We start from the raw sequence: 27,040 nt of genomic DNA, 5'->3' as shown, positions 1-27,040 counted from the left end.
TTTTCTGTTAGTTAGCCAATCCTCTATCCATGCTAATATATTACCTCCAACCCCATGAGCTTTTATCTTGTGCAGTAACCTTTTATGTGGCACCTTACTAAATGCGTTCTGGAAATCCAAATACACGACATCTACTGGTTCCCCTTTATCTATCCTGCTTGTTACGTCCTCAAAGAGCTCTAACAAATTTGTCAAACACGATTTCCCTTTCATAAAACCATACTGATTCTGCTTGATTGTAAATGTCCTGCTACTACTTCCTTAATAATGGACCCCAGCATTTTCCCAATGACAGATGTTGAGCTAATTGGTCTATAGTTTATTGTTTTCTGTCTCCCTCCTTTCTTACAATTGCGATTTTCAAATCCACTGGGACCTCTCCAAAATCCAGGAAATTTTGGTAGATTACAACCAATGCATCCACTATCTCTGCAGCCACTTCTTTTAAGACCCTCGGATGCAGGCCATCAAGTCCAGGGGGCTTGTCCACCTTTCGTCCCATTTGTTTGCTTAGTATTTTTTCTCTAGTGATACTGATTGTTTTAAGTTCCTCCCTCCCAAAAGCCCCTTGATTATTTATTATTATTGGGATGCTTTTAGTGTCTTCTACCGTGTTGATCGATACAAAATATTTATTCAAAGTCTCTGCCTTGTCCCCGTATCTCAATATTAATTCCCCAGTCTCATCCTCCAAGGGACCAACGTTTACTTTAGCTACTCTCTTTTTTTATACACCTGTAGAAATTGTTACTGTCTGTTTTTATATTTCTTGCCAGTTTACTCTCATAATCTATCTTCCCTCTTTATTATTTTTTTAGTTGTCTGTTGCTGGTTTCTAAAGATTTCCCAATCCTCTGGCCTACCACTTATCTTCGCAACATTGTATGGTTTTGTTTTTAATTTGGTACCATCCTTAACTTCCTTAGTTACAAACGGATGGTTCATCCTTCTCGGAGTCTTTCTTTCTCACTGGAATATATCTTTGCTGAGAGTTATGAAATAGCTCCTTAAATGTCTGCCACTGCTTATCTACCATCTTACCCTTTAATCTATTTTCCCAGTCCACTTTAGCCAACTCTATCTTTGTACCTTTGTAATTGCATTTATTTAATTCAGGACACTAGTTTGAGACCCAAGTTTCTCACCCATAAACTGAATTTGAAATTCTAACATGCTATGATCACTCTTCCCGAGAGGATCCTTTACAATGAGATAATTAATTAATCCAGTCTCATTACACAGTACCAGTTCTAAAATAGCCTGCTCCTTGGTTGGTTCTAAGAAACCATTCTGAATACACTCTATGAACTCATCCTCAAGGTTACCTTTGTCAATTTGATTTGCCCAATCTATATGAAGATCACAATCGCCCATGATTACTGCAGTACCTTTCTTACAAGCCCCCATTATTTTTTGATTTATACTCTGTCCTTCAGTGTTGCTACTGTTAAGGGAGCCTACAGACTACTCTCAACAGTGACTTATTTCCCTTATTAGTTCTTATCGCCACACAAACTGATTCTACATTTTGATTTTCTGAGCCAATATCATTTCTCACGACTGCACTGATCTCATCCTTTATTAACAGAACAACCCCATCCTCCTTTTCCTTTCTGCCTACCATTCCAAAATGTCAAATACCCCTGAATATTCAGTTCCCAGCCTTGGTCACCTTGCAACCACATCTCTGTAATGGCTATCAGATCATACCCATTTATTTCTATTTGAGCCATCAATCCAACACCTACATGGCTGACACTTAACTCCCCTCTGAAGTGGCCTAGCAAGCCACTCAGTTGTACTGAACTACTACAGAGAATAACAAGACCTTCACCACAGTGTTTGAAGACTCACCACTAACGTTCCCGTTAAGCTGTCCTGCGCAGCCCGGGGCCGGCTTTTCGGATGTGAAATTTTGTGCATGTGCAAAATTTTGATTGGGCTGTGCAACTCGTCCAAGGGGCTGTGCACCCAAAAAGACTTAGGGGGAACATTGCTCACCACCACCTTCTCAAGGGCAAATAATGCAGACCTGCCGGCGACGCCCAGAAAATCTTTTAAAAAGCCTTAAAAGTAAATCGAAACAATAGACTTAGCAGCTTTGTAAAGGAGTCGATCCTCAATTCCACACACCTGTGTGTATCCTACGCTCACTTTCAGATATTTATGTTCATGTGACAAGGAAATTTATCATTCATTTACCAGAAAAATTCCTGTTTACTTGTCCTTGTTTCAATTCAATTCTACAAAAAGCAAACATCAATACTCACCTGCTCGCCAGCCTGCGATTCACCAATAATGAATCTATCACCAGGGCCATCAGCAGCTGTAAATAGATAAAAATATCGGATATATCCAATTAAAGATGTTCAGGCAGGATTTGTAACTTTAACAGCTGTCATACTAAATAATATATTAAGTTCTTTACCTCGTACAGCATACCCATCCTTCACTGATGCCGGAAAAGGCGGCAGGTTATCTTTTGCAAACACGTCCTGTGCAAGAACTCGGCCCATGCCATCTAAAAAACAAAGAAACCAAAGTGAAGTGACAGAAAGTTCATCCAGTGGGAAGGTCCCAAATTCAATCCCTGCTCTATGGTAGTTAACTTGTGTCAGCTGGGGTGGCACTACAGATGCTACAACTGCTCTTGGCATCATGGACTCATTGGAGGAAGGGTTCCTACTTGTGATGGCTGTTCAGTGATTATTGTTGGAAAAAGCTCCTTAGAGCAGGGCAGGATTACACTTAGCACAATGCCTTATGACAATTGGGTCTGGATTTTCCTCTACTATCCTGTCCAAAATCGAGCAGGGTAGCAGGAAAAAGCTGTTAACAATGCCTCCTGCCCCAACATGACTTTTCCTCCCTCCGCCAGGATTGCAGCTGGCTATCCCTTCTCCACCCATCACATGCTGGTGAGCCCTGGGTCACTGGCAGATTTGCCTGCCCTTCTTATCGCTGGCCCCCAGGACCACCTGAAAAGAAAGATAGTTGTAGGTCTGGGATAATGGCAGAAAGGCCCCAAAAGGAGGGAGAGGGCATTGCAAGGGCCTCCTTTCCCTTCAATTGTTTACCTGTTGAAGGCCTTAACATAAGAACATAAGAATTAGGAGCAGGAGTAGGCCATTCGGCCCCTCTAGTCTGATCCGCCATTCAATGAGATCATGGCTGATCTTCTACCTCAACTCCACTTTCCTGCACTATCCCCATATCCCTTGATTCCCTTAATATCCAAAAATCTATCAATCTCTGTCTTGAATGGATTCAAAAACGCAGCCTCCACAGCCCTTTGGGGTAGAGAATTCCAAAGATTCACCACCATCCAAGTGAAGAAATTGCTTCTCATCTCAGTCCTAAATGGTCGACCCCTTATTCTGAGTCTGTGACCCCTGTTTCTAGACTCCTCAGCCAGAGGAAACATCCTCCCTGCATCTACCCTGTCAAGCCGTGTAAGAATTTTGCATGTTTCAATGAGTTCACCTCTCATTCTTCTAAACTCTAGAGGTCTTGGCCTGCTGGCAGGGATCCTGCTGTGAATAGCTAGTGACCTTTGACCCAGGAACCTGAGTCATGGTGGCAGGTAGAAGAGTCCTGCTCAAACCTGTAAGGACAAATCAAGGAATATCCAACCTTTGGGGCTAGAACCTCCTCTTTTTTTGCCTGCTTAACGCCCATTTTACCGCTGAAATGACGTATAACGCCCAGATATCGCCCATTTTGGTACAAAATGAAAACGGACGGGATTTTTTGGGAGACTTATCGCGAAGTGTTATTTTTCCATTGGGTTTAACGCCGAGAAAAAATATTACCGCCCGCCTACTTTTTTGGGGTGGAATCAGCAGGATGGGCGAATTCAACGCCCATAATATTGCCCAGCATTACTTTCCGCACGGAAATAATGCCGACATTCAATATTAACGCCCGGCGACTGTTTTTTGTCGTAAAGAGCATTTTTACCCAAACTAGCGGCCATGGAGATCGGCCATCGTCAATTTCACCACATCGCACACATATCGGCCACAATATCGCTTGCTCAAAAAACTGCCCACAAAAAGTAGAACTAACCGGGACGAATCACAGCGTTATGGACGCCATGTTGTAGATCACATGTCGCGTCCTTTAAAAGGCTCCTGTGCTTTAACCTCGGCGGAGTTTGGATGTACTCTGCAGGTCATTGGAGTTGATGTGAATATCTCTGAAAACACCTTGACCATACTGTGACCGATTGGAATTGAAGAGGTGTGCTCGTCGGGACATTCCTTGTTTGTGTGCAATCGGTAGAAAACAGAGAGCTACTGCAATGGGGCCTGTTCTTTCTCACCCTCTCTTGGTGACCAAATACATACAGCAGTCGACATCACCGAAGGAATACTTCACTGCATTATGTGCCCAATGTACGGAGTGACAGACAGATGAGGAGGACCAGACGTTACACCCCCCGCAAGTACAAGGAGAAGCATTCTTACCTCAACTTGCCCGACACCACCTGCCTGTGGAGACTGCGCTTCCACAAAGAGGTTATCACTGAGGCATGCCAGCTGATAAGGGCAGACTTGCAACCTGCCAGCACCATCAGAACTGCACTGTCCGTCGAGGTCAAAGTCACCACGGCACTGTCGTTCTATGCTTCGGGTTCTTTTCAGGCCACAGCTGGCGACATTTGTGGACGTTCTCAGCATGCCACACATTGCTGCATTATACAGGTCACTGAAGCCCTGTACGCACGCAGGAGGGACTTGATCAGCTTCCCTATGACCAGGGAGGCACAGAATGAGAGGGCTCTAGGTTTCTCCAGAGTTGCAAACTTCCCCAAGGTGCAGGGAGCAATAGACTGTACTCACATTGTGATGCGGCACCTTTTCAGGATGTTGAGGTTTTCAGGAACCACAAGGGATTCCATTCCCTGAATGTCCAGCTGGTTGTCAACCACCAGCAAATTATATTGGCAGTGAATGCTCAATTTCTGGGCAGCATCCACGATGCGCACATCCTGCGTGAGAGCACTGTATCTGACTTGTTTAACAATGAACCACAAAGTCAATGCTGGATGCTTGGGGACAAAGGATATGGCCTCGCCACCTGGCTGATAACCCCCCTGTGTGACACCCACACTGAGGCCGAGAGGCGATACAATGAGAGCCACAAAGCAACTCGCAATATCGTGGAGAAAACCATTGGAGTGTTGAAGCAGCTCTTCAGATGCCTGGACCACTCAGGAGGCGAGTTCCAATACCACCCTGAGCAGGTAGCTCAACTCATGGTGTGCTCCATGTTACACAACTTGGCTCTCAGGAGGGGACAAGAATTGCCTGATGAGTCTGACAGTCCACCTCACCAGAGAGAGGAAGAGGAGGTCGAGGAGGCAAGCGCTGACATCGGCCCAAACGATCAGGCTGACGGTGAAGCCATGCCCCCGCTCCCCTGTAGACCGCATGAAAGGGCCCATGATGACATGATAGCTGCAAGAGCCTTACGTCAGGAGCTCAGAAAAGATTGCTTTGTCTCAAAGAATGTTGTTGTTATTTACAAGGCTGACACACTGCTGGGTGTGCAGGTCATACATCAATGCTGCACATCATCTTGGTGACAGTTAAAAGTTTAAGTTGATTGAAGTTAAGTGTGATTGATGTTAAGGATTAACCAGCGTGTAATGGTGCAGCTATCTGAGCCAATGTGCTGCAAGGTATTGTTAAATAAAAAACATTTAAACTGAACATTAGTCTGAAATCATCAGTATTTCTGTACAAACCAGCCCTCTCCCCCCCCCCCCCCCCCCCCCCCCCACTTCTCCTCCCCACCTCTACCCCTTCCCCTCCTGACTCCAAGCTGCCTGGCCGAGATGCTCCTCAGGCGATGCTTCATTGGGGAGGGGGGTGACGGCCGAAGCGCTTCTTGGACGGATGTGGGAGAGGACGGTCCCGAGGTGGGAACGTGCTCTGAGCCATAAGCAAGATGTTGCTGCTGGCTCTCATATGTGGTTGGCAATGGGGGTGCATCACCTTGGGGTGCAATACGGTGATCTGGGACCACTGGGAGCCCTCTGCCACCAGTGTTCCTGGCTACCAGCTCCAGGGCCTCCTCCATTCCTTCTATTTTATATGTTATTTGTTGGACAAAAACTCGGTGCCAACTATGTTCTTGGTGCTTAGTGGGCTTTTTGCTGCTGGCGAATCTCCGTTGTGCCTCCCACAGCAGCCAGACAAGCACACACCACAGCCATATACGCTTTCAGTCCCTCTGAGCTCCCTCTCTCTCTCTCCGTCTTCTCTTCTGCGCATCTCATGATGACCCTTGACCTCCTAAATCGCGGGAATCGAGCATTGCCATGCCGTTGCTAAGGACAGCGACACTTTATGACAGAAGGTCAGAAAAATGTAACGCTACCGCCCATTTGATATCGCTCACAGTAGCGCGCATTTTCAAAAATGTAAACTAGGTGTTTTGAGAATGGCCGAGAAGCCGGCAATCTGAAAACCGTTTTTTTCCTGCCCACGCAGGAAATAACGCCCATTTTTGGGTGATAAGTGCAAAAGTGGGGGTTCTAGCCCTTGGGTGTTTTAGTTCACAGATAAAGAATTAGTACTTGGGGAGGTATTGAAAGGCTGCTGGCAGCTGCAGAATAGCATCCAGCATGAGTTGGTTTTCATCATGAAAGGGTGGAATTTGGAGGGAGGTAATAAATTTTGGGACGACAAACAAGAAATGGGAAGATAAATTCAATGGAAAAACACTGAAGAAGGTAAATGAACAGCAAGACTTTAGAGTTCAAATACATAAATTCCCTAAAAGAGCAAGTGGAAGTAGATAACATTATAAAGAAGGCCAACAGTATTTTAGATTTAATGAATAGGAGAATAGGAGAATAGAGTCCTAGAATCAACAAGTAACAATGGGCCAAAAATTGCGGTTGGAGGCTAATGCATCAGACCAAAGAAAAAATCCGAATGTACCTGATGGTCGCACTCCAACGAACACTTAGGGTCCAAGGCCTAGCTACGCAGCCCAGCGAAGAGACCCATGCATACTAGGCGTGTAAGCGCTTCCTGGGATCACTTGGGCCTGGACCACCAATCACAATGTAGTATTTTCATTGATGGTAATAGGAGCTCCAGGCTCCCATTACTATCAATGAGAATACCCCTAAAATCAAATAAAACACAAACATCAAAAAAACACTTCATTTTTAAAAAAATTAATAGAAATTGCATCAATGTTTTAGAGAAAAATTAACATTTTAAAAAATATTTTAAGAGTGTTAAAAATAAACTCACCTTCACAAACAGGATTTTTAATATAAAAATAAGTTACTCATTTCTTTTTCCTATCTATTAAAACTCTTATGCTGGTAAAAGCAGGCCTTACACCTGCTTTTACCAGGCATAATAGTTTGAAGGACATTCGCTGGGCAGGAGTTGGGCAAATAGCCCAAATCTCCACCCACGAAGGCCCTTCTCCCGGGGATGCGTGCGACTTGTCAAAAGACATTAATAGATTGGAAGTGGCGGGTTCAGGCGGATCTGCTTCACACGCCTAAACCCAGAACTCTTCGGACGCGTGCGCACATTGAACCGAGAGAGGCTGGAATTTCAGGGCCAATATATTTTTCAGAACACTGGTTCAACCACAGTTAAGAGTATTATGTGGAGTTTGTAGAAAATACATTAAAGCCATATAGAGCATACAACAGGCTGAAGCCACAGATGGGAAACTGCAGTTATGAGGAGAAACCTGAGACACTGGAACTGCCCCAATGGAGCAGAGAAGGCTAAAATGAAATTTAATAGTTTTAAATTTTTTTTGACAGAAAAATATTATGAAAGGTATTGATAAAATGAAGAGAGAAAAACACTGCCCATGGTCAGGAGTCAATGTTGAGAGGTCATCAACTTAAAATTGTCACAATAAGAGTGAGGAGAGATGTTAGGAGCATTGTGTTGTAAATAGTCAAAAAAGGAAAATTAGTACTGTCTGCATGGCATTTTTAAGGCTATGTAGATCTGGTATCTGACACTAGAGTGCACATTAGGATAATACTATCAGAGCCATCACTCACAGTTTTATCATATTTACATTACACTACAGAGGGAAATGACAGAGCTGTAGTGGTTGAAATGGAGTTTGTGCCAAAAAATGTGGAAATAAGGGCAGATTTCAGGTTCTTTGTACCTGACGTAATTTTAATTAAAAAAAAAACATTAAGGGGCGAAATTCGGTCGCGCCATGTTTGGGGTGTTAAATTTTATCTGTTTGAACATTTAGCGCCTGGCGAGATGGGTTGCAAAATTGTGGGAAATTGGGCATTTTTGCCTCAGAAATGAAAGGAGGCGGTATCTGAGGTGCAAATAGCCACAGTGGGGCCACAGAGATACTATTACCAGAGCTGTGCACAATTTCAGCTGACTTTCATTCAGCGATAATCAGCCTGCTGCTCATTCCAGTTCTTAAAGGGGATGTCGTTTCAGGCAGCACCTGGTCATTTTACTTAACCCAGTTGGCACCCACCAACCATCTGTATCTACTCACAGTCACATCCTCATTTCACGCCTTGCCTACATTCACAGCTAGTTAACTATGGCAGACATATCTTCCACATACATAACTGGACTCTTACTCACAATGGTCCTTTCTTTTGCAGGCCAAGATGGCACACAATAGAATGGAGCAGCAGCGGACCGGAGGGGGGGGGAGGGGTGGATTGACCTGGAGGAGCGAGTGTTGCGGCTCACTGGCTCGTAGGTGTTGGGCGCCATGGCTGGAGGAGACGTCAAGCCCGCTGGGGGCAACAATATCTTTATCCCCTCTTCACATCCCACTTCCCCGTTAAACCAGAAGGCCTTTTCACTTTTCTCCATTCCTGCTCCCATGCCCTCACCTTAACGTGACTCTTGTGAAATTAATGCTTTCAGATAACCATGCAGCACATGAGCAGCCTGTGCCTGAGCCCCCCCCAACTGAGTCACGAGGAAGAAGTGGGGGACAAGGATGAGGAGGGGGGGGAGGAGGAGGAGCCAAGCACTGCGTCACTGCTTCTCTCACCCGCAGGCACCAGCTCAGATTCTGTCACTATGCGCACCTTAGAGGTTAATAAAGGATTCTGCACTGGATGACGCATCGGAGCCTAGCAGGCTGCAGTATGGTCAAGGGAAAAGGGAACCTCGGCAGCCATCTCCCCGGATGCGAGTTCGCATGCAAGTTCTGCTGCACAGGTCTCAGGTGAGGACCTCGATGTGGTGGCGGTCACACAAAGGGTGATGGCCATGCACTCCGACATGATTGGTGCCCGAGAGCCTGTTGGAAGTGGTAAAGAGCGTGGAGGAGTCCGCCTCCCGCACTGCACACAGCTCTGCGCACAATATGCAGACGATGGTGGACTCCCAGATAGACCGTGCAGATCCAGACCTCGTGATGCGTGTCATGGGCGATGTCGCAGCTTCCATTGCGGCACAGATGGAAGCAATGCAACGTCTTGGTGCTGTAATGGAGTCAAAGGTTGCTCGCATGGAAGCTCAGATTGCTCTCATGCAGTCTCAGCTTGATGCCAGACAATGTCTTGGTGCTGTCATGCAGTCTTAGCTGCATGCCATGCAAGCTCTGATTGTTGCCTTCGCCGTTGGGTCCACCACAGTCGACTACGGATCACACGGTGTTGCAGCAGCCCAGCAATCTGTCCTGCAATAGATTGGTGGGGATGCTGAGGTGCTGCCCTGGGGGAAAGGCAGTGGGTCACTAGAACAGGAACTGCTGTCCTTTCTCAGGTTGACAGCATTCCTGATCCCACCACTGCCACTCTACCATTGCACTTGTCGCTGCCCATCATCCAGCCAGCTGAGACTGCCACTGCCCAGCCTGAGGTGGTGCAGTCTTCAGCCGGGCCTTCCAGGTCCAGAGCTGGTCGAGGGTGTCTTGCAAGGCCATCTGTAGTCTCTGGCCTTGACACACAGCATCCTTCCAGCAGCCATGCTGCAGCCACAGGGGACACAATGCAGAGGAGTGCTAGAATAGGTCAACGAAAGAGGGAATATAAGGAAATGCACTAGGGTGATGAATAAATACACAGTTATACATTTTATTGCTTGATAAATTTTGATTGGAATGTTTAATGTTTGCTGTTGACTCTCATTTCAGTCTTGGGGCTTTGGCATGGAAGGACAAATTGATGTGATGGGGAGGTCCACAGGAACCAGGAAGTGGGATGGAAATCAGTTGAAATGAGCTCTGATGAGACGGTCGTGGACCTCCCTTGCAAGATTGTGATGAAGTCACTGCCTCCTCCATCGCGGCTGTTGCTGCTCCTGGTCCTCCTCCTTCTGCTCCTCCTGGTTTTCTTCCTCCTCCTGGGGTGGTGTGACTATGCCTGGTGGCAATGGCTGTGCCCTCATGATGGCCAGGTTGTGCAACATGCAGCAGACGAAGACGAATGGGCACCATGGGGAAGCCCACTATCCTGGCAAAGCCATATGCACGCTCATGCTGCTTCTCTCTGCTCATGGGGAGGGAGATGTAGTCCCTCCTCCTTCTGTACAGAGCATCCGTGATCTCGCGGATGGAGCAGTGGATGGAAAACTGGGAGATGTTGGAGATGTCTCCTGTTGCTCCCTGGAAAGATTCATTGGCGTAGAAATTAAGCGCAATGGTGACCTTGACTACCACTGAGAGAGCCATCCTCACCCTGATATGAGGCTCGAGGTCTGGTTGCAGCAGGTGGCAGAGCTCTGTGACCATGTTCTTCCTGAAACACAGCCTTCACTCAAACTGCCTCTCAATGAAATTGATGTAGGAGAACTGCTGCCAGAATACCCAGGGAGAATAAGGCCTCCTGTTGCCAGCCTGTCTTCTCCCTCTGGCAACATGTTGCTGTGGTTCTCCCTGCGCAGCTGCCTCTGGTTCTCCCTCAGCAGCTGCCCGTCTTTGTCTGTGCCTCTCCCTTTGCCTGTCCCTGGGCTTCTCCCTGTGGTGCTCCCTCTCTTTGTCTCTGCCTTTCTCTCTCCCTCTCTCTAAGCCTTTCGCTCTCCCTCTCTCTAAGCCTTTCGCTCTGTAATTGGTGGGACTTTGTCTTCATCTAAGCATCCTCTGGCGGTGACGTCAGAGCAGGAGGTCGAGTGCCAGCACAGCCCCCATGAAGCAACAGGAATGTTTCAACTTCAAAACTGTCGTGAGTTATACAGGGGAAAAGTTAGGAGGCAGAAGACTCTTTGAGCTACAAATCACAGCTATCGGTCAACCAGCCACTCTGCCTAACTGTTGGAAAGCAGAAAAAAGTAATGGCCAACAGAAAATAGTTCCCAAGATCGCACCATTAAATAGCGCTGCTCCATCCGGTTCCCGACTGCAACTCAACAGCTGAAGCTGTCATTGTCATTGCCAGTGTCATGTATTCAACCAGCATTGTAACCCATGTATAAGCTGACCTAAGTTGTACACCGTGAGAACACTGACCACTAGGTGGGAGACACTCCTAACCTGGACCTTCAGGTATAAAAGGGGAAGCTCCACCCACCTTCATCACTTGAGTGCTAAGGAATAAAAGGACAGGTCACAGACTGACCTTCTCTCAAGCATGGGCCTCTTGTGCATTTATACTGTGTAGTAAGGACGTATCAATGGCGACAAGAAACTGGGATATAAACCACGCGAGCATGGTCACTAGCAGAACAGACGAGAGGTACTGTGTTAAGGAATGGTTGGGACAGAGATTCAACATTGTTAAAGCAGCACACAGTTCTCCAGGCAGACACAAGGGCAGTCAGGCATGCCCCAACATGGAGTCGAACCCAGAGGGGGAGTTCGACAGAGACAATGGCAAGCTGAACAGCGATTCACGCCATTGCAAGGGACAATGCGGCCAGTAATGGGGCCATCAAAACCTGTTAATGGTGCACTCAAGGACAATAACAGGGGCAGTCAGGGACGATCGACTGGCAAGGGACCTTTTGTTTCAAACCGCAACTCATGCTGGAGGCGTGGAGGCATACATTCAGCCGGAGTTTGCAGAGATGAGCAAAATACCTGCAGAAATTGCAGAAATGGACACTGGGGGAAATCGCTGGAAGCTGAAGTTCAGCGAGTTCATGTGGAGCACGTATACAGTTCATACATCAGGACGCCACCGATAATGATGAAAGTGCTCCTCAATGGCATCCCAGTATCAATGGAGTTAGACACAGGTGCCAGCCAGTCCCTGATGGGTATCAAACAGTTCGAAAAGTTGTGGGCATCCAAGGCCAGGAGACCAAAATTATCGGCGATTGACGCACAGCTACGGACTTACACAAAGCAGATCATTCCGGTGTTAGGCAGCGCCACGGTAGTCGTGACCCACAAAGATTCGGAGAAGAGGTTGCCACTCTGGGTTGTCCCAGGGGATGGTCCCGCACTACTGGGGAGGAGTTGGCTTGCTGTCATGAACTGGAAATGGGGCGATGTCAATGCAATTTCCTCTGTGGAGCGAGTATCATGCTCACAGGTCCTGGACAAATTTGACTCATTATTTCAACCCGGCATTGGCATTTTCATGGGGGCCAAGGTAGTGATTCACATAAACCCGGATGCCAGACCAGTACACCACAAGGCCGGTGCGGTGCCGTACGTGATGCGGGAAAAGATAGAAGGCGAATTGGACCGCCTGTTGAGGGAAGGCATTATCTCGCCAGTCGAATTCAGTGACTGGGCGAGCCGGCGGATGGGTCGATCAGGATATGTGGCGATTACAAGGCCACCATCAATCGGGTGTCACTCCAAGACCAGTACCCGCTACCGAGAGCGGAGGACCTCTTTGCGACGCTATCTGGTGGCAAACTTTTTTCAAAATTGGACCTGACCTCAGCTTACATGACCCAGGAGCTGGCGAGTGAGTCAAAGAAGCTGACCACCATCACGACACACAAGGGGTTGTTTGAGTACAACAGATGTCCGTTCGGGATTCGCTCGGCCGCCGCGATCTTCCAACGAAATATGGAAAGCCTCCTCAAGTCGATTCCAGGGACGGTGGTTTTTCAGGACGACATCCTCATTACGGGTTACGATACTGAAGAACACCTCCACAACCTGGAGGAGGTGCTACGCAGACTGGACCGGGTAGGTCTGCGACTGAAAAAGGCGAAGTGCGTCTTCCTAACTCCAGAGTTAGAATTCCTGGGGATGAGGGTAGCAGCAGACAGGATCAGCCCTACTGCATCCAAGACGGAAGCGATCCAGAGGGCACCCAGACCCCGTAACAAGACGGAGCTGCGTTCGTTCCTGGGGCTCCTGAACTATTTTGGTAACTTCCTTCCCAAATTGAGCACGCTGCTAGAGCCGCTACACGTGCTCCTACGCAAAGGTCGCGAATGGTTCTGGGGGGACAGCCAGGAAAGGGCTTTTAACAGAGCACACAATTTGTTATGTTCCAACAATCTGTTAACGCTATATGACCCATGTAAGAAACTATGTCCTATGGTGTCGGGTGTGTGTTGCAGCATGTCAATGCCAAGGGTCAGTTACAGCCAGTAGCTTATGCCTCCAGGAGTCTGTCCCAGGCAGAAAGGGGCTATGGAATGGTAGAAAAGGAGGCGCTCGCATGTGTATATGCGGTAAAGAAAATGCACCAGTACCTGTTTGGCAGGAAATTTGAGCTGGAGACAGATCACAAACCCCTAACGTCCCTTTTGGCCGACAACAAGGCCATAAATGCAAACGCATCGGCCCGCATACAGAGGTGGGCACTCACGTTAGCTGCCTATGACTACACAATTCGGCACAGACCGGTACACCGAAAACTGCGCCGATGCACTCAGCAGGCTCCCACTAGCTACCACTGAGGGGGCTACCGAGCATGGTGCTGAGATAGTCATGGCTGTTGAAGCTTTCGGAAGCGAAGGCTCACCCGTGACAGCCCGTCAGATTAAAGTCTGGACAAATAGAGACCCGCTATTGTCTCTAGTCAAGAAATGTGTCCTGAATGGGGACTGGGCAGCCACGTACAGGGCATGTCATGAGAAATTTAAACCATTTCACAGGCGCAAGGATGAACTCTCGATTCAGGCCGATTGCCTACTGTGGGGAAACCGCGTAGTCATGCCCCAGATGGGCAGAGAGGTGTTCATCAGAGAACTCCACAATGGACACCCGGGCATTGTCACGATGAAGGCAATTGCCAGGTCATACGTTTGGTGGTCAGGGATAGACGCAGATCTGGAACTTTGTGTTCGCAGGTGTAACACGTGTGCCCAGCTGGGCCATGCGCCCAGGGAAGTCCCCCGTAGCCCTTGGCCATGGCCCGCCAAGCCTTGGTCACGCATCCATGTGGACTACGCAGGTCCTTTCATGGGGAAAATGTTTTTGGTTGTAGTAGACGCCTACGCCAAATGGATCGAGTGTGACATTTTAAATTCAAGCACATCCTCTGCCACTACGAAATCTACGAAAAGACCTGTTGGAACGTAGGATTCCGGTCGGAGGCCTTCATTTGCTGCGCAGCGTACGGAAAGATGTCTAAAAGGTACGTATGCAAATGGTGGAATCACGTGGGACTGGACACCAATCACTATGGAGTATTCTCATTGATAAAAATGGGAACTCCGTTTGTACGAGTTCCCATTACTATCAATGAGAATAACCCTCTAAAACAAGAAACACAGCACAATAAATAAAAAAAACTCCTCACATATTTAGAATTAATTGAAATTAAATGTAATTAATATTTTAGAAATTTTTTTTCATGTGTTTTAATAGGGTTAAAAATAAATTTACCTTAATGGATAGGGTTTTTAATATAAAAATGAGTGATTAAATTTACTTTTTCTATGTTTTAAAAGTGTTACGCTGGTAAAAGTAAGCTATGCGCTTGTTTTTACCAGGCATAAAAGTGTGAAAGACATTCGCTGCGCATGAGTTGGGCAAATAGCCCAATCCTGCCGCGCGGATGTCCTTCTCCCAGGGGTGCGTTGAATCTGTCTGAAGAAATTTTGACAGATCGGAAAAGCTGGTTTTCGGCGCATGCGCATTGCGCCCCGAGAACCGGCTTTTGTGAGGCCTCGCCGGGTGAGTGCGCACTTTGTACTGACCCGGCGAGGCTGAAATTTTCAGCCCAATATCTACCACTCCAATAGTGCCAATGAGGTGTCTGAATGCTCAGCTAACCAGGGTTGAGGTGACAGTCTTGTAGTAGACGTCTTTAAGCATATTTACTGATGTTCTTATGCTGGATTTAATTTATGTATTACACCACTATGTTTATATTCCAAAAATGCAACAGTTGCCCAGGCTGGTGCCTGACCTGCATACGGTTACTAATATATTCAGGGAATAAAGCAATGCAGTTTAACAGGTTTGAGATGGAAATAGTTCTTCAACTTACTATGGGTTCTTTTGTAGTGGCAGCAGAAAATTAGGTTTTATAATTAAAGAAATCTTTCCTCCAGGTTTCGTCATTAATCTGTTTTCCTTGCAAAATAAATCCTGCGGGATATTGAGTACACTGGCTTCAGGCAAAGAGCCAAATTAATTATGGCAGACTGTTAAAATGAAATGTTAACTGGCTGGAAATCTAATAAAAATGTAAGTAAAAAATTATTTGCTGTCACTCAATTTATAGCCCAAATTCTCTACACTTCGAATCACTACGGTTATGGATGATTTCATTCCTTTGCATGGTCAAAAAGAACATTTTTCTTTTAAATTTTTTTCTAAAGAACCATGAACACTTCAATACTGCTTGTGCAATACATTAAAATAAAATTATTGCTGAACTGCACAAGACGTACTCATCCACAACTGGAAAGCAGGAAGAAAACGTAGCAATGTTTCGAAACAGAAGGCAACCACTGGGTTCAACAAATCCCCCACCTTTTTATTTGGGCTGTCCACTGCCATTCTTTCCATATTCTCCCGCAGTCCTTTTTCCTGCAGCATCATGTCCAATTGTCTCTTTAATCTACGTATACGGTCACCTTCAATGGCCTTGACCTCCAAATTTATTCCACAAGTCTATTATCCTTCGAGTGAAAACTTTCTGCCTCACTTGCTTTCTCGTAACTTTATAATTATCAAACTTGTGTTCACTCCCCAGTTGTTATCTGTAAAACAGAACTCACCTAAATTGACAACTGCAGCTATTTAATAATGTATTTGACACTTGCTTCTCAGTGGCAGTACAAGCCAAGCTGCACATTAAACAGATAAATCATACCGGAGAGGCTGTGTCTGTTTATCCATTTATATTCCAGTGAGATCTAAGGGGGAATTTTAATTGGGAGTTGGATTAGAGCAGGTAAGGACAGGAGAGTGCAAACGCGCCCGAGGTTGGCATCATGAGACCCGGGTGATTTGAAATTCCAGGCCACATCTGCATGCGGCAGATGGGATCTGGCATCACAGGAATGCTCGCTGGCAAAAAGGTGAGTTGCAAGAAGGCCTAAACTTTCCTTGTGGGGTCCGTAGGAACACTCCTGCTCCTCGTCCTCCTGGTCACACAAGGAAAGCTTTTAAAAAACTTATCTTAAATGGCCTCTTCTGGCCGAGGATCCTCTTCCTGCTGTTTTTATTGATGAGAAAGTCCAAAAGACTGCTCTGGAAAAATAACACTCCTCAGCTTCCTAACCAGCAACCTCCAGCTGACAGGACAACGGTCCCTCCACTGACTTGTTCAATCCCTTCTATGCTTCGACATTTCGCATCTTCACCAGAACATTCACATTCTTCCACTTTAGCCATTGCCACACTACTACAGCCACACTGGAATCTCATATCCGAGGGGTGCAGCATGGAACACGTGATGTGTGTCTGACCTGCTCAGTTAAATCTGGCTTCACCTTAAGCAATCCTAGAGGGCATAGGTTAAAAACGGGTTGAGGTCCTACAAGCTGAATTTAGGGAGCTAGGAGTTAAATTAAAAAGTAGGACCTCAAAGGTAGTAATCTCAGGATTGCTACCAGTGCCACGTCCTAGTCAGAGTGGAAATAGCAGGATAGTTAAGATGAATACGTGGCTTGAGGAATGGTGCAAGAGGGAGGGATTCAAATTCCTGGAACATTGGAACAGATGTCCTCTGGGGGAGGTGGGACCAGTACAAAATGGACTGTCTGCCCCTGGGCAGGACGGGAACTGATGTCCTAGGGGGAGTGTTTTCTAGTACTGTTGGGGAGGGGGTTAAACTAATATGGCAGGGGGATGGGAATCTATGCAGGGAGACAGAGGGAGGTAAAATGGGGGCAGAAGCAAAAGATAGAAAGAAGAAAAGTAAAATTGGAGGGCAGAAAAATCTAAGGCAAAAATCAAAAAGGGCCACATTACAGCATAATTCTAAAGGGACAAAGAGTGTTAAAAGACATGCTGAAGGCTCTGTTTCTCAATGCAAGGAGTATTCGTAATAAGGTGGATGAATTAACTGCGCAGGCAACTATTAACAAATATGATATAATTGGGATTACGGCGACATGGCTCCAGGGTGACCAAGGCTGGGAACTCAACATCCAGGGGTATTCAACATTCAGGAAGGATAGACAGAAAGGAAAAGGAGGTGGGGTAGCGTTGCTGATTAAAGAGGAAATTAACGCAACAGTAAGGAAGGACATTAGCTTGGATGATGTGGAATCTGTATCGGTAGAGCTGCGGAATACCAAAGGGCAGAAAACGCTAGTGGGAATTGTGTACAGACCAACAAACAGAGTAGTGAGGTTGGGGATAGCATCAAACAGGAAATTAGGGATGTGTACAATAAAGGTACAGCAGTTATCATGGGCAACTTTAATCTACATATAGATTGGGCTAACCAAACGGCTAACAATACGGTGGAGGAGAATTTCATGGAGTGCATTAGGGATGGTTTTCTAGACTAATATGTTGACGAACCAACGAGAGAGCTGGCCATCCTAGACTGGGTGTTGTGTAATGAGAGAGGACTAATTAGCAATCTTGTTGTTTGAGGCCCCTTGGGGAAGAGTGACCATAATATGGTAGAATTCTTTATTAAGATGGAGAGAGACACAGTTAATTCAGAGACTAGGGTCCTGAACTTAAAGAAAGGTAACTTCGATGGTATGAGACGTGAATTGGCTAGGATAGTCTGGCAAATGATACTTAAAGGGTTGACGGTGGATAGGTAATGGCAGACATTTATAGATCACATGGATGAACTTCAACAATTGTACATCCCTGTCTGGAGTAAAAATGAAACGGGGAAAGTGGCTCAACCGTGGCTAACAAGGGAAATTAGGGATAGTGTTCAATCCAAGGAAGAGGCATATAAATTGGCCAGAAAAACCTGAGGACTGGGAGAAATTTAGAATTCAGCAGAGGAGGACAAAGGGTTTAATGAGGAGGGGGAAAATAGAGTATGAGAGTAAGCTTGCAGGGGACATAAAAACTGACTGCAAAAGCTTCTATAGATATGTGAAGAGAAAAAGGTTAGTGAAGACAAACGTAGGTCCCTTGCAGTCAGAATCAGGTGAATTTATAATGGGGAACAAAGAAATAGCAGACCAACTGAACAAATACTTTGGTCCTGTCTTCACTAAGGAAGACACAAACAACCTTCCGGAAATACTCGGAGTCTGAGGGTCTAGCGAAGGAGGAACTAAAGGAAATCCTTATTAGTCAGGAAATTGTGTTAGGGAAATTGATGGGATTGAAGGCCAATAAATCCCCAGGGCCTGATAGACTGCATTCCACAATACTTAAGGAAGTGGCCTTAGAAATAGTGGATGCATTGGTGATCATTTTCCAACATTCTATTGGCTCGGGATCAGTTCCTAATGACTGGGGGGTAGCTAATGTAACACTACTTTTTAAAAAAGGAGGGAGAGAGAAAACAGGGAATTATAGACCGGTTAGCCTGACATCGGTAGTGGGGAAAATGTTAGAATCAATTATTAAAGATGAAATAGCAGAGCATTTGGAAAGCAGTGAAAGGATCAGTCCAAGTCAGCATGGATTTATGAAAGGGAAATCATGCTTGAATTTTTTGAGGATGTTTCCAGTAGAGTGGACAAGGGAGAACCAATGGATGTGGTGTATTTGGACTTTCAAAAGGCTTCTGACAAGGTCCCACACAAGAGATTAGTGTGCAAAATTAAAGCACATGGTATTGGGGGTAATGTATTGACATGCATAGCGAACTGGTTGGCAGATAGGAAGCAGAGAGTCGGAATAAATGGGTCCTTTTCTGAATGGCAGGCAGTGACTAGAGGGGTGCCGCAGGGCTCAGTGTTGGGACCCCAGCTATTTACAATATACATTAATGATTTAGATGAAGAAAATGAATGTTATATCTCCAAGTTTTCAGATGATACTAAGCTGAGTGGCAATGTGAGCTGTGAGGAGGATGTTAAGAAGCTGCAGGGTGACTTGCACAGGTTAGGTGAGTGGGCAAATGCAGATGCAGTACAATGTGGATAAATGCGAGGTTGCCCACTTTGGGGGCAAAAACAGGAAGGCAGAATATTATCTGAATGCTGACAGATTAGGAAAAGGGGAGGTGCAACGAGACCTAGGTGTCATGGTACATCAGTCATTGAAAGTTGGCAAGCAGTACAGCAGGCAGTGAAGGTGGCAAATGGCATGTTGGCATTCATAGCTAGAGGAGTTGAGTATAGGAGCAGGGAGGTCTTACTGCAGTTGTACAGGGCCTTGATGAGGCCACACCTGGAATATTGTGTTCAGTTTTGGTCTCCTAATCTGAGGAAGGACATTCTTGCTGTTGAAGGAATGCAGCAAAGGTTCACCAGACTGATTCCCGGGATGGCAGGACTGACATATGAGGAGAGACTGGATCGACTGGGTTTGTATTCACTGGAGTTTAGAAGAATGAGAGGGGATCTCATAGAAACATACAAAATTCTGACGGGACTGGACAGGTTAGAGGTAGGAAGAATGTTCCCGATGCTGGGGAAGTCCAGAACCAGGGGGTCACAGTTTAAGGATAAGGGGTAAGCCATTTAGGATAAGGAGAAACCTCTTCACTCAGAGAGTTGTTAACTTGTGGAATTCTCTACCGCAGAGAGTTGTTGATGCCAGTTCATTGGATATATTCAAGAGGGAGTTAGATATGGCCCTTACGGCTAAAGGGATCAAGGGGTATGGAGAGAAAGCAGGAAAGGGGTACTGAGGTTGAATGATCAGCCATGATCTTGTTGAATGGCAGTGCAGGCTCGAAGGGCCGAATGGCCTACTCCTGCACCTATTTTCTATGTTTCTATGCAATAACCTGAACATCCTTTGTTCACCAGAAACCACCTTTTTTGACCTCCCTTCCTTGTCCCTTCTTTCTCACCTCTGATGCCAACTGTGATGGCTGCATCACCAAAATGGAAACCGTTTGGTTGGTTGCTGCTCACTTCTGCTGCCCATCATCTCCCTTATCTATGCTGTGACTCCAGAGTCCTTTTCTCTCCTATCTCCCTCCAACCATCATCAGGCTATTTACTTCAGGAGATCCACCACCTGCTCCCTGAACCAGCTTTCCAATCCAGCTCCTGACCACTCAACTACCTCTCCTCAAACCAGAGCTGGTGGAAATTGTTAATTGATAATGAATTGCAAATGTATCTTTTCTGTTTATAGGTGTCGGTCTAATTTTATGTCAGATATCCAGCTTTTGCAGGTTTTTCTTTTTCTTCTTGCTCTTCTCTGGTTTTGAGATAATAGCCAGTACCTGCAACCATGCATTGGAAAACAAGTGGAGCATCTCCCAGAGTTACACATCAGCTTCAAGGATTGGGATTTCATTTTATTAACCACACTCTGAAACAGACATATCTATAAAAGCAGTTTCTGCAATCTTGCATCTTGACCTTAAAGCTGGCCAAGGGTTGTTGAGCTGAATTGTCCTGGGTTATTTAATAATTTTCCTCAAGAAAGAAAACTCAGCATGTGTGTTGGTTTGGTAAATTAATAAACCAGCCCAAGATTAATTGTAGGTCGACAACATTTAGCACCCAATCAAACCAAACAGGATCTCCATTGCAGCTGCAATATAAACTCAGCAGGCAATCCCAGAGAGGTTCCTCTGTACAATCGAAAGCATCCATAATGCATTCTTTGAGGCATTAAGATTCCAAGAAATTGATTTGTAGTCATTTTCATTCAATTTGAAATATAATAATAATTTTCTTTCGTGGACTCAATCCATGCATGAAGCAGTTTGAGGTTCACATGGGATTTCTGCTTTTCAGTCATGCTTCTGATATCAAATTTAAAAATGCTAATGAGCTACTTCCCACTGAGCTTAAAGATTTTCACTCAGTAATATTCAAACACAAAAATGATCCCAAAAATCAGGCAGCATGGTGACGGCGTAGCAGGGAACATTAAGAAGTCTCCTTATATTATCCATTAACTATTATGCCATTGTGTTTGGTCCAAATGTGTGAGTTTGATGAACACAGACTCGAGTACCAGCAGATTATCCAAACCAACAAGCTGAGTGGCAGGAGGCAATTTTGCACATGAACTAATCACTGTGTTTCAAATAAGCAATCCAGTTTATCTATTTAAAACTTTACCATGAGTGCGTAGTTCAGAATACCTTTTAAAAATAGTCACAAAATAGCTCATCGAGACAAAGGGGAATGATTCATTTGCTTTATCTGGGTTGTTGCAATTGCGGCAACATGAAATTGTGACCCCTATCCAAATAGAAGATAATAAACGTGAATTTGAATTGAACACTGGGGCTGCGGTAACTATTATGTTATCAAAGTATACGAGGAAACGGTTTGGAAAATTGCCCGACAAAAAAAAAAACATTTCACTGAAAAGATATACTGGATACCCACTGTCAGTCCTTGGAAATTAAACATCCAAGTAAAATATGAAAATTAGACAAAGAATTGTCTGTAATTGCAGTTTAGGGCAAAGGTCCCTCATTGATGTGCCGAGATTCGTTTGTAGCCTGAAATTAAACTGAGCCAATATTAAAATTACCAAAGATCCACAGATATCCTGATGGAAGACCATAAGCCTATGTTCAGTCAAAAACTTGGTACAGTGAAGGGTTTTCAGGTATACCTTAATGCGACAGAGGTGGATGAAGCTACAATATGTTAAGCCCAGATCAGCACCATGCCCTAAAGGAAAGGAGATCAGTAGAATTAGACTGCATGGAGCATGAGGGCATTATCGAGAAAATCAATCATAGCGACTGCGCAAGTCCGATCGTGACGGTCGGAAAAGCTGAACAGAATGGTTTGGAAAACGTTTCTGAAAGTGAAAGCATCAAGACCAGCACTAAAGAAGGCCCTGATGACCTGGCTGAGAAGGTAAAAAGTAGGTGTTGATAAATCAGAAAAGGTAATTCTTTTGAAGGAACAGAAAGTGGAAGTATAACCCATCTACTTACAACCACATCCACCAGGTGTATTTTCTACAGCGGAGCTACCCAAACTTTGTAGCTTGATAGCTACATTTTCATTAAAATGGTGTTATTAGCTTTGATATTAATGGTGATTCACTTACTGTTCATAGTATATTCAACATCTTATAATGGGTTATCATTTGAAGAGATATGTCTGAATATATCAGTGCAATATTTAGCAACTCACTTAAAATATTTATCATACTCAGAAGTTGTAAGTTATCGTTACTCTCAGTAACAATCCAGAGGCTTTGGTCACCAAGTTTCCAGTCAACTAATGGAAAGATAAGGGTTAAATTCTCTATATGTTGAAGCCTCCTTCCCTACCAAAGATACCAAACAACTCAAGTGTTTTATGTTATGTGTATGCCCAATACATGTTACAGTATAGTCCTTCAGGAACCATCTGCTTCTCTCATAAGAACGTAAGAATTAGGAGCAGGAGTAGACCATACAGCTCCTTGATCCTGCTCCGCCATTCAGTAAGATCACAAGAACATAAGAAATAGGAACAGGAGTAGGCCATACGGCCCCTTGAGCCTGCTCCATCATTCAATAAGATCATTGAATCATGGATTTGATCATGGACTCAGTTCCACTTCCCTGCCCGCTCCCCATAACCGCTTATCGTTTAAGAAACTGTCTATTTCTATCTTAAATTTATTCAATGTCCCAGCTTCCACAGCTCTCTGAGGCAGGGAATTCCACAGATTTACAATCCTTTGTGAGAAGAAATTTCTCCTCATCTCGGTTTTAAATGGGCGGCCCCTTATTCTAAGATCATGCCCTCTAGTTCTAGTCTCCCCCATCAGTGGAAACATCCTCTCCGCATCCACCCTGTCAAGCCCCCTCATAATCTTATATGTTTCGATAAGATCACCTCTCATTCTTCTGAATTCCAATGAGTAGAGGCCCAACCTACTCAACCTTTCCTCATAAGTCAACCTCCCCATCCCCGGAATCAACCTAGTGAACCTTCTCTGAATTGCCTCCAAAGCAAGTATATCCTTTCTTAAATATGGAAACCAAAACTGCATGCAGTATTCCAGGTGTGGCCTCACCAATACCCTGTATAGCTGCAGCAAGACATCCCTGCTTTTATTCTCCATCCCCTTTGCAATAAAGGCCAAGATACCATTAGCCTTCCTGATCACTTGCTGTACCTGCATACTATCTTTTTGTGTTTCATGCACAAGTACCCCCAGGTCCCGCTGTACTGCAGCACTTTGCAATCTTTCTTCATTTAAATAATAACTTGCTCTATGATTTTTTTCTGCCAAAGTGCATGACCTCACACTTTCCAACATTATACTCCATCTGCCAAATTTTTGCCCACTCTCTCAGCCTGTCTATGTCCTTTTGCATATTTTTTGTGTCTTCCTCACACATTGCTTTTCCTCTCATCTTTGCATCGTTAGCAAACTTGGCTACGTTACACTCAGTCCCTTCTTCCAAGTTGTTAATATAGATTGTATGTTGTGTATGAAGAAAGAGTCAGACTGAACACTGTGAGCTCAAAGTAAAGTGTGACCTTAGTCTTTTATTGCAGGTCTCCAGAGTGCCTCTGCAACCTGTGAAGCCTCCTTAAATACCTATGCTCCCAAGGGATTATGGGATCCCTTGGGACTCCAGGGGATAAGCCCTCTGGTGGCTGTACAGAGTAAACACACGTCTACAGATATAACACCACCCCCCCCCTCCACCCCACCCCAAAGTCAATAGTGTAACTATTTACAATGTGAGTCGATCTGGGGCCCTTGCCCCGGTTGATCGTCTCGGTGTGAAAGCTGGTGTTGTTGAATCATTTGTTGGGCCCTCGCTGGGCTGTTGTGGATGATGGGTTCTGCTTCGTAATCAACCGTGGTGCTGGTTGCCACTGGTGTGTATGTTGGGGGATTAAAAAAGGTAGGGTCCAAGATGGGTTGCTCAGGATAGTCCGTGAATCTGAGTTTGATTTGGTCCAAGTGTTTCCGGTGAATGAGTCCATTTGAAAGTTTGATCCGAAACACCCTGTTCCACTCTTTGGCCACGACATGCTGGGAAGTCACTTGGGACCTTGTCGATAATTTAATACAAATACAGGATCATTGATTTCAATCTCGCGTGACACATTTGCGCTATCATGGTATGCACTTTGTTGAAGCCGCCTGCTCTCTACCTGTTCATGTAGATCAGGGTGAACTAACGAGAGCCTTGTTTTAAGTGCTCTTTTCATCAGCAGTTCAGCAGGTGGGATCCCAGTGAGTGAATGGGGTCTCGTGCGGTAGCTAAGCAGGACTCGGGATAGGCGAGTCTGCAGTGAGCCTTCAGTTACCCTCTTCAAGCCTTGCTTGATGGTTTGCACTGCTCTCTCTGCCTGACCATTGGACGCTGGTTTAAACGGGGCAGATGTGACATGTTTGATCCCGTTGCAGGTCATGAATTCTTTGAACTCAGCACTGGTAAAACATGGTCCGTTGTCGCTCACCAGGACATCGGGTAAGCCGTGTGTGGCAAACATGGCCCGCAGGCTTTCAGTAGTGGCAGCAGACGTGCTAGCCGACATTATCTCACATTCACTCCACTTGGAGAACGCGTCTACAACCACAAGAAACATTTTATCCAAGAACGGGCTTGCATAGTCGACGTGTACCCTAGACCACGGTTTGGAGGGCCAAGACCATAAACTTAGCGGCGCCTCCCTGGGTACATTGCTTAACTGCGAGCATGTATTACATCTATGAACGCAAGAGTCCAAGTCCGCATCGATGCCGGGCCACCACACTTGATCTGGCGATCGCTTTCATCATTACGATGCCTCGGTGGGTACTGTGGACGTCATTGATGAGGTGTCTCTGCCGTTCTTGGGGACCACTACTCGATTGCTCCACAGAAGGCAGTCTGCCTGTTTAGACATTTCACCTTTGCGCCGCTGGAACGGCTTTATCTCTTCCTGCATTTCCACTGGGAGACTGGACCAGCTCCCGTGAAGCGCACAGCTTTTGACTAGAGATAATAAGGGGTCCTGGCTTGTCCAGGTTTTGATCTGCCGGGCAGTGATGGGTGATTGCTCACTCTCAAATGCTTCCATAACCATGGTTAGATCTGCGGGCTACGCCATTTCCATCCCCGTGGTGGGCAATGGCAGCCTACTGAGAGCATCAGCGCAGTTTTCTGTGCCTAGCCTGTGGCGGATGGTGTAGTTGTATGCGGATAACGTGAGTGCCCATCTCTGGATGCGGGCCGATGCATTGATATTTATCCCTTTACTCTCGGAAAACAGGGATGCAAGTGGCTTATGGTCAGTTTCCAATTCAAATTTTAACCCAAACAGGTATTGATGCATTTTCTTTACCCCATAGACACACGCTAACGCTTCTTTCTCAATCATGTTGTAGGCTCTCTCAGCCTTAGACAGACTCCTGGATGCATAAGCAACCGGTTGCAGTTTCCCGAAATCATTAGCTTGTTGCAATACACACCTGCGCCATATGACGATGCATCAAATGCTAGTACCAAACGCTTACATGGATCATACAACACAAGCAATTTGTTTGAGCATAACAATTTTCTCGCTTTTACAAAGGCATTTTCTTGGCTTTTGCCCCAAACCCATTCGCCCCCTTTTCATAGTAAGACATGCAGTGGTTCTAGCAGTGTGCTGAGACCCGGTAAGAAGTTACCAAAGTAGTCCATTCTGTGGCCTCGGCGCGTTCTCGATTGCCTCCGTCTTCACGTTGGTGGGCCTGATGCCGTCCGCCGCAATCCTCCTTCCCAAGAACTCTACTTCAGGCGCCAAGAAAACACACTTCAAGCGTTTTAACCTGAGCTCCATGCGGTTGAGTCGACTAAGAACCTCCTCCAGGTTCTGCAGGTGCTCGACTGTGTTCCGACCTGTGACCATGATGTCATCCTGGAAAAACACGGTGTGCGGGACCGACTTCAGTAAACTTTCCATGTTTCTCTGGAAAATCGCCGCCGCTGATCGGATTCCAAACGGGCATCTGTTATAAACAAAAAGACCCTTTGTGCGTGTTGATGCAGGTGAGGGCCTTCGATGATTCCTCCAGTTCCTGCGTCATGTAGGCTGAAGTCAGATCCAGCTTCGTGAATGTCTTTCCTCCCGCCAGCGTTGCAAAGAGGTTGTCGGCCTTTGGTAGTGGATATTGGTCCTGTAGGGAGAAACGATTGATAGTTATTTTGTAATCGCCACAGATTCTGATGGTGCCATCTCCCTTGAGGACTGTGACAATAGGACTGGCCCACTCGCTGAACTCGATCGGTGAAATGATGCCCTCTCTTTGCAGTCGGTCTAGCTCGATCTCTACCCTTTCTCTCATCATGTAAGGTACTGCTCTCACCTTGTGATGGATGGGTCGCGCCCCCGGAATTAGGTGGATCTGCACTTTTGTTCCTTGGAATTTCCCGATGCCTGGTTCGATCAGCGAAGGAAATTTGTTTAAGACCTGGGCACACGAAGTGTCGTCAGCGGGCGATAGCGCTCGGACGTCGTCCCAGTTCCAGTGTATCTTTCCCAGCCAGCTCCTGCTGAGCAGCGTGAGACCATCGCCCGGTACCACCCAGAGTGGTAGCTTGTGCACCGCTCCATCGTAGGAGACCTTTATCGTAGCACTGCCGATTACAGGAATCAAGTTTTTTCGTGTAAGTTCTTAGTTTCGTGCGAACTGACTGGCCTTGAAGCCTTGTTGCACCACAACCTTTCGAAAGTCT

At 45.8% G+C, this 27,040-nt stretch overlaps 1 protein-coding gene across 11 annotated transcripts in view; it reads right to left on the bottom strand.

Moving 5' to 3' along the window:
- LOC139263213 (gephyrin) overlaps positions 1-27,040 on the bottom strand; it is a 903,368-nt gene that overhangs the window by 137,058 nt on the left and 739,270 nt on the right. For all 11 annotated transcript variants that reach the window (XM_070878953.1, XM_070878963.1, XM_070878956.1 and 8 more), the window contains 2 exons: positions 2,429-2,521; positions 2,271-2,326 (listed from right to left, as the gene is read on the bottom strand). In XM_070878953.1, coding sequence (XP_070735054.1) covers positions 2,271-2,326; positions 2,429-2,521 — 149 coding nt within the window. The remainder of the gene's footprint in view (positions 1-2,270; positions 2,327-2,428; positions 2,522-27,040) is intronic.

This window comes from Pristiophorus japonicus, chromosome 4, assembly GCF_044704955.1.
Source record: "Pristiophorus japonicus isolate sPriJap1 chromosome 4, sPriJap1.hap1, whole genome shotgun sequence".
NCBI lineage: Eukaryota > Metazoa > Chordata > Chondrichthyes > Pristiophoridae > Pristiophorus > Pristiophorus japonicus.
This window is presented reverse-complemented; position numbering and strand designations above follow the sequence as displayed.